Source organism: Lolium rigidum, unplaced genomic scaffold (assembly GCF_022539505.1).
Source record: "Lolium rigidum isolate FL_2022 unplaced genomic scaffold, APGP_CSIRO_Lrig_0.1 contig_20234_1, whole genome shotgun sequence".
Lineage (NCBI taxonomy): Eukaryota > Viridiplantae > Streptophyta > Magnoliopsida > Poales > Poaceae > Lolium > Lolium rigidum.
The window spans coordinates 227195-235748 of NW_025899957.1; the positions used below are offsets into that span (position 1 = coordinate 227195).

General features: G+C 41.8%; 1 protein-coding gene and 1 long non-coding RNA gene across 2 annotated transcripts; both read left to right on the forward strand.

Annotated features, from left to right (window-relative positions):
* The first annotated feature begins 376 nt into the window (after positions 1-376).
* Positions 377-3437, forward strand: LOC124680572. The gene is made up of 3 exons (XM_047215633.1): positions 377-624; positions 1352-2248; positions 3084-3437. The coding sequence occupies exons 1-3, from the start codon at positions 580-582 to the stop codon at positions 3435-3437; spliced, it is 1296 nt and encodes a 431-aa protein (XP_047071589.1). The 5' UTR covers positions 377-579.
* Positions 3438-4602: 1165 nt separating this feature from the next.
* On the forward strand, positions 4603-5572 carry LOC124680564. The gene is made up of 2 exons (XR_006995527.1): positions 4603-4700; positions 5149-5572. It is a non-coding gene; the product is annotated as an uncharacterized LOC124680564 (long non-coding RNA).
* Positions 5573-8554: the final 2982 nt, after the last annotated feature.

Consider the following 8554-nt stretch of genomic DNA (forward strand, 5'->3'; position numbering starts at 1 on the left):
GGGTCTGCCGTCCACAGTGATCGAGCAACCCACTCGCCGCCGTCTCCTCATATTCCCTTCCAAGTAAGGCACGGACGCCAGCTCCTCTGCTCTGCGTCCAATTGACCCCGTACTCGATTCAGATTCTGACTCTGCGCGCGGGGTCCAATTTCAGGGAATCCGAGGACGACAGGGATTGCGCGCCATATTTTCCTTCCTCCGCCTTACCTTCTACTTCCCGGACCGGATTGTTGATTTATATATGACCGGATCAATAGCCGCAGCGGCAGTACAGAATTCGACCTCCGGAGCGCTTACAGGGCTCGATTTCCTCCGTTGTACACTTGAGAAATTATTTAGAAATAGCAATAATAATCATCCGGCACCTCCAGTCGGATTAGGACTCCTCCCCTTCGGACCGGGAGGGGCTGCACCTATTATTTATAGTAGCAGAAGAATAGGAAGGTGCTAGTATTGGGTTTTCGTCAGGGAGACAATCGCCTGCTAAGCTGCAACAATCGTCTTGGGCAGTCGCCTGAAGGATTCAAAATATAGAAGAACTAAAAGAAGATCACACAGACCAGCTCACTGGATTTCTCCATGGATGCCAACAACGATAATAACAGCTCCAAGAGCCAGAACCAAGTAAGTCAATTAGCCCTCTCTTCTTGTATTACATGTTGATCTCTTTGTTCATATTCTGTTGTTTTCAGTTCTATTGATATAACATTCTACAAATAGTAGCTGTATCTTCAACTAATACTACATGCTTAGAGCCTGAACACATTTGTCCTCATGCATCAAGCGTGATGCTTGAGAAAGCATTGTGTTGATGCGTAGCAGCTTTTTCTAGCAATGCAGAAGTACTTAGAGGCTATATTTGGAACATCTTTTCTTTTTCAAAACCAAAGTATATCGATACCATATTTAAGTGGCCGGCTAAGAAATACTTCAGTTTTTTCCCTTTCTCATATTTTTGGCATTCCATTATCAGTTAGTATGGTAGTTCTAGCGCTTGATCCTCACAAATAATCTGAAAACTGTACAAGTGTTTTACTCTGTGAGGTATAAAAAACAGCTAGTTTAGAGCTCCTCCGGCATAGCTGCACACAGTATGTTGTACTGAACTTTTCAGATCCGCAGTGTACGGGCGCAGTTTATATATAACCAATTTTATACAAACATAAATACATGACACTGATCAATCTGAACGGAATCAGCTCACCCAATTACTGTTAGCAAGTGTGCTCGGGAGATATTTGGCTTTATCAAATGCTAGATTGCTCTTGTCACTGTGCAACTATTTTCTGCTTGGAATTTCTGAATTCATTCATGTGGCAGCTAACTAACGGGTTTATAATTTACGTTGCAGCAACTGGAGGGTGAAGATAGGCTCAGCACACTGACTGATGATATCTTACTCTCTATCTTGGGGAGACTCACTGCACATATGGCTGCAAGGACAAGTGTGCTCTCTACACGGTGGATGCATCTTCCTTGGTTGCTGCCTGAGCTCAGCATCAATGTCAAGGAATTCCTATCTGGTCCATGCTCTGACCCTGCTGAGGAAAATGATATGGATCAAGCTATGGCATCGTTAACAAATGCGACCAGGAGTTTCTTGGCTAAACCACGGAAAGGATCGAGCATTTGGAGGCTGAACCTTCAGCTATACTTGATCAACACTTTCTTATGTGACATTGGCCCACTCCTAGGTGATTCAGTCAATAGTGATTTGTTGAAAGATTTGGATCTCACCATTCATGACGAGACAGATCCTCTCGACCGTAGTGAGGAAGATATGATACAGCGAGCCCAGGAAATGGATGGTTTTTTCACTGCATACCCTGCTGTGCTCCGTTGCCTCACAAGACTCTGTCTATATAATGTATGCTTTGGAAAATTGGACATCAACCATATCTTGTCTGACTGCTGCAAGCAACTAAAGCACCTAGTCCTCTTTCATTCTGATAGTGGAGAATGCACTCCGTGTAAGATAGATGCGCCAAACTCAAAACTAACTGTTCTAGAAATCAACACGGGTCGCTTTGAGAAGCTTGAGTTGGTCTGTCTTCCAAAACTGGAGAGGCTCGAATGGAATACTTGGTTGTCTGTATATGCACCCTTGTCGTTTGGTTTTGTCCCATCTCTTGGGGAATTGAAACTATCAAATGGTAGACCAGCTTCTCATCGAGGGTTTAAATTAAGTGAGGTTCTAGATGGAGCCACAAGCATTCATACTCTGACATTGGATTTCCAAGGAGAAAACGTAAGTACTAATCCGTTTTTTTATTATCTTTTGGTATTCCATTCAATGGGGTCGCAGCTATATTAATTATTTGATAACCTCCACCTCTACCTCTTTCTTCTTATTTTCTTTTCTTGTGATCAGCTTTGGATGCCACTACAAATAAAGGAACTCTGCCCCGCATTCAACAAGATAAGGAAGCTGTCTCTGTGTGGTATATTTGTTGACTTTGACATTGAATGGACGATAGCCTTTCTTGAGGCGGCACCCTCCATTGAGTTATTACTTATTGGGGTAACTTCTCTTGTCTCAGTCTTGTAGTATTCCCTCTGTCCACAAATAACGTATCTAGACAAATCTGAGCCACTTAGAGCAAGTACAATAGAGTCCAGTCAGCTGACTATAAGACATTAAATAATATATTTTAGATGAGTTGGAGGAGAGAGAAGAGGAGAGAGAAGGGAGGTGGGCTACTATGCAATAGCCAGCTCTTGCACGTGCTCCTAGGCACCTTGTGAGAGTGAAATGTGGGCCGTATATTAGTAAAGTACTACATTCTTATAGCCAACTATTGTACATGTTAGCTATATGATGACTACAAATGATATGACATCTTGTTATAGCCAATAGTTGGCTATACTATTGGAATTGCTCTTATTTGTGGAAGGAGGGAATAATATTTTTCTAGCTGAAGTAAGTTGTTTCCCTGTAAAAAGATTGTTTCCTTGTTTCCACAAATCGTCTTGCCTATATTTGCAATATCTATGTGGGGCTGACCTTATTTACCATAAATGACAATGAAACTTTTTTAAATCCTATCCAACTACATTATAACTTACTGCTCATGCAAATATAGGTATGGGACCATGCATGTGAAGACAATGCGAACGTAAGGTCGACATTCCCCGAAAGAAGAAATCCTTGGTGGGAGGTGGATTTCCGCAGCTCCAAGAACTTGCTATTGAAAGAGCTCCAGTTCATTGGCTTTGCGTCATTTGAACATCAGTTTACATTTATAAGAGCTTTGCTGGAGCGGGCTCCGAAATTGCAGACAATAGTTCTGAAACCAAACGAACAATGTGACGAATGTGACGCCCTTGGTACACTGCCGCTGTCTTTATTATTTCCAAAGGAAAAGGGTGGACAAGAAAAGGTGGCCAGCCGAATAACAGATGGCATATTCTCACCCCAGATAATTTTTGGTGAATAAGTATATTGTCTGCAAGCCAAATATTTAATCTGTATGAACCTTTAGTTGTGTGATATTGGTAGTTTCGTGCAAGGAATGTTGTGTTTCATACATGTATTATTGCAATATATGGAAACATTGTGTTACAGCTATCTTAATTATATTGTGGGATGGTTTCTCTCAGGAGGTTTCCCCTTTTTTATTTTTCTCTAAATATTCTACTCCCTCCGTTCCAAAAAAACCAGCTCAAGTTTGTCTAGATACGGCTGAATCTAGACATGTTTTTAGTGTGTAGATACATCCGTACCTAATAAAAGTTGAGCAGTTTTTCTTGAAATAGAGGGAGTATATTTTTTCCCTAGTTACCACTATAGGGTTCGATGCATGGAAAACAAAAAAATTATATCGCAAAAAAAATAAAAATCTAATCTCCAATCTATGGAAAAGCCAAGATCTAATATATGAGATCGGAACAACGAGATAGATGAGAAACTAACCCTCGTAGATCTAAAGCCTTAACGAGATAAGATCTCGTGGTTGAGGTAGACGATCATTTTGGTGCTGCAAACCGGCAGCACTTCCGTACTCGGTCACGCGTACGGTATCGATGAAGTTCTTCCTCTGCTCGTTCCAGCGGGCAGCGGAGGTGGTAGATCCACTCGGAATCCCAGCAGCACGACAGCGTGGTGGTGGTGGTGGAGGAGAAATTCCTGCAGGGCTTCGTCAAGCCTGCGCAGGAGGAAGGAGGAGGGAGAGAGGGGGAGGCTAGGGTTTGGGGAAGGGTGTGTCCGACCCCCTGCCCTCTCTCCACTTTATATAGGGGCTAGGGTCGGCCAAGGTGGCCCCCCAACTCATCTAGGGCCAGCGGCCAAGGGGGAGACTTGCCTCCTAAGTTTTCCGCCCTTAATTTTATGGATTTGGCCTTATCCCTTTAGGGCCTCGTTTGTTTAATCCCTTGGTGCCTTGGATTGATCTGGATTAGAGCTCATTCCTGGTTTTCCAGCCCGGCATGAAGTTTTTTCCAGACCATCAAAATTAAGTCTTCGTTTACTCCCCGGGGGTAAAATTAGCCCGGCCCAACCCGCCGAACCCTTCCTCCCTTGTCTGGATAATTTTTCTCCCCACTCGACCCGTGGAAGAATATCCACGACACGCGACGGCGTGAGAGACAGGCGACGGGGGCCACGGGGCGACGCGAAGACGACGACGCGGCGATCTCGCCGGCGAAGGCGACGCCTTCCCCTCCACCGCCGGCTCTCTCTTCCGCCGGCGACGTTATCCCCGGTATGCCCCCTCTCCTACTTCTCATCGTTCCCATCTCGTAGTTAGGTTTCAGTACGGTTCTTGATTGGAGGAAATCTTGGAGATAGATGGGGAAAACGGTGCAAGGAGATGGCCGTGACTAAATAATGCCCAGGCAAACTTCTTTTGATTTGCTGCACCAAGGTTACTGGGTAGGGATTTTGCCGTACGGATCATCTCCTATCCCTGTTCTTTTGATTTTGATTAGGTACTGTCTCTACAAATCAACGAGGTTACTGGATAGGAGATGATCTGCTGCACAGAACGAATTTGCACTTCTTTTTGATTTGTAGTATATTGTTGTGAATTTAGACTAGTACGTAATATAGCTCCTAGAACATTCTTCTTTCTGGTGTGTGATCTGAATCGAAGAGCACATGATTTCTGGTCTCCAGTGAACTAACCGTCACTTTCTGAATTTTTTTTGCAGATCACACCTGCCCCTGTGAGAGTCGGAGAAGACGAGCCCCCTCCGTCCTGGGATATAGTTCCTGATCGGTATTTATTTTACTACGCTTTTCTCTTTTGTGAGAGTATCATCCATACTGTTTTATGTCTTTATGCACATGATAATTATTCTGTGATAAATATAACCGAAACAACTATTTCTAGCTTTGCAATGGATATGAGCATTAGAGATCGTATTAGGAAGAGGCGGGAGGAGGATGACGATGATCTCCATGATATTAATCATCCCTGCTCTACATCATTTGGGTTATCTTGGAAGGAGGGATGCTGAGCCACAACATATACCATGGCTAACCGGGGCAGAAAAAGTCAAGGAGCTGCTTGAAGGCCCTGTCAAGAAATGTAGGATAGCATTCAGAATGGAGCCTTACATCTTCAAAGCCTTGGCAAATTATCTTAGAAAGGAAAAGTTGGTGCGTGATACTAGGATCAAGGTTGAGGAAAAGCTAGGGTTCTTTCTATATATGCTTAGCCACAATGCATCATATGGAGATCTGTCATGTGTTATGTGGTTTCCGCATTCTTGGTGAAAACAATTGTGTTCGACTAAATGTGACAGTAGTGTATTATTTTGACCACAAATTCATGTATAAAATCTTAAGTTCTTTTTTTTCAATACAGGAGGGTGACGACTTGATGTCGTAATGTTGTTTCGATGTCAAGCTCATATGATGAGAGATGCTAGATGAAGATTGAAGTTGCTTTGTTCAATATTCTGTATTGACTTTTATAATATTTGGGCATGAACTCAATCTTAAGTATGTTGAAAGGACCTTTGCTGTTATTTATGATCAAATTATGTCTGCTAGATGTCTAGCAAGTTACTTATATCAAATAGTTGATCTAGGTGCAGACTGAAGTGCTGCTAGGATATATCTATTTGTAGAGGAGTTTTGAGAAGCGGTGATCAGATTATGTTTGGCGAAGCTATTTGTATTATCTTTTGATTTTCGTCATGATTAAATGTGATAAACATTTTAATGTTTTTTCTTGGTCCCAGTTCAAAATTTATTTTTTATGTTTTTTTGTGAATCTATTATTATTTCAGTTTGGCTGGATTGAGAAAGAATTCTGAGACTATTGAGTTTAATCAGTGCAACTATGCAAGTATGCCCTGAGTAGCAGTTGGAGCCTACCAGGGATTAACCGACTTGGAGCCTACCAGGGATTAACCGAACAGCTACAGAGCATACACGGGATTATTGGGAAGGGGTTGACGTGGGTTACTAGGGATTGGGTGTAGGGTCTGGATCAACCAAATCCCTGCCTGGATCGATTCCAGGTCTGGTTTCATTCCACACAAAACGAACGAGGCCTAGGTGGGGTGCATGGGCCATGGTGGGCTGCATCCCCATCCCATGTGGACGTGGTGCACTACCAATTTAGCCCATGTGGTCCCTCCAGGACAGGTGGGCCCCACCGTGGGACTCCTGGAACCTTCTAGAAGATTCCCGGTACGACACCGGAAAAATCCCGAACTTTTCCGGAACCCTAAATCAACTTCCCTTATATGAATCTTATTCTCCGGACTATTCCGAACCTCCTCGTGATGTCCTAGATCCAATCCGAGACTCCGAACAACATTCTCTCTCCATCTCATATTCCATATCTACTTAAACAACATCGAACCTTAAGCGTGTCACCCTACGGTTCGTGAACTATGCAGACATAATCGAGACTCCTCTCCGATCAATAACCAATAGCGGGACCTGGAGATCCATAATGGCTCCCACATATTCAACGATGACTTCGTGATCGAATGAACCATTAACATACGATACCGATTCCCTTTGTCACGCGATACTTTAGTTATCCGAGGTTCAATCATCGATATATCTATACCTAGTTCAACCTTGTTACCGATAAGTACTCTTTACTCGTACTGTCGTATGTTATCCCTTGTGACCTAGTCACATGCTTGCAAGCTAATTGAATGACATTCCACCTAGAGGGCCCAGAGTATATCTATCTATCATCAGGATGGATAAATCCCACTCTTTATTCATGCGCTTCAACTCATACTTTCTTATAACCACCCATTTACGAAGTGGCGTTTGATGTAATCATAGCATTCATCCGGTGTAAGTGATTTATACGATCTCATGGTCGAAGGATTAGGTTACTATATATCGAAATCTTATAGCAAAATGAACTCAATGACTTGATCTTATGCTATGCTTACTATGTGTGTGTGTCCATCACATCATTCACCTAATGATATGATCTTGTTATTAAAAACACCCAATGTTCATGATCAGGAAACTATGATCATCTATTAATCAACAAGCTAGTTAAACGAGAGGATTACTAGGGACTCTGGTTGTTTACACAACACACATGTATCAATGTTTCCACTTAATACAATTATAGCATGTGATGTAAACATTTATCATGAACACTAAGATATAACAATAACTACTTTATTATTGCCTCTCGGGCATATCTCCAACAGTCTCCCACTTGCACTAGAGTCAATAATCTAGTTCACATTTATAAAGGTTTTACACCGTGGCCTTCTGGTGCTTATCATGTTTGCTCATGGGAGAGGTTTCAGTCAACGAATCTGACACGCTCAGAAATGTATGTATTTTGCATTTCATTTGCGTCTCCACGGATCACTCATTTTCCAAATGAGTCAGCATTAATCGTATATGTTTAGTCTTCTGGTGGAACCTTAATTCCGCGGTCTGAAATATGTCACCAATATTGTCACACACAATATAGCTTCATAGTTCTACACTACCGGAACTACACCAAGTTCTCAAAGAACTCCTCGACTCAAAAATTCTCGGTCATTGCCAAAACAATGACATACTCTGCCTTTGTTTGTAGAATCTGTTAGAATATTTAGAACTCATCTAAATCTAGCATAGACTTCTTCTAGACCATTGTGCTACCTTCTTAATGAACACTTAGCCTAATTGAGATTGAAATTTATTTTTATATGTGACCAAACTAATATCGGTGCAACGCCTTACATCAATTTGTTTGTCATTGCCTCATACAAAACTATATATATCTTTGGCTCTTCCAAAGTACTCAAGGATATTCCTACTGTTGTCCAATGATCATCGCATGAATCATTCTGATATTTTCTCCTAATAGTTTAAAGCACAAGACATCTGATTATGTACATATTATTCGTTATCTAAAATCACTCATGTGTTTTCACTCATTGAGTGTCAAATACACTCAAGTTTTGTTAAACTTCCACATGGAAAAGAACACCTTCTTAACATTTTCATATTGAACTACTTCAATACTATTCTATGTACTTTGACTTAAACTTATTATGCGTTTCAATCTATCTTCATAGGTATTGACGCTAAATATGTTCTTAGTCCATATCCTTTCATTGAAGTTAATCT

Bases quoted from the DNA above. Each gene is read 5' to 3' on its own strand.
- LOC124680572 (XM_047215633.1), top strand. From the start codon at position 580: ATGGATGCCAACAACGATAATAACAGCTCCAAGAGCCAGAACCAA. The intron at 625-1,351 runs GTAAGTCAATTA...TTTACGTTGCAG, and splicing joins GCTCCAAGAGCCAGAACCAA to CAACTGGAGGGTGAAGATAG. The intron at 2,249-3,083 runs GTAAGTACTAAT...ATGCAAATATAG, and splicing joins TGGATTTCCAAGGAGAAAAC to GTATGGGACCATGCATGTGA.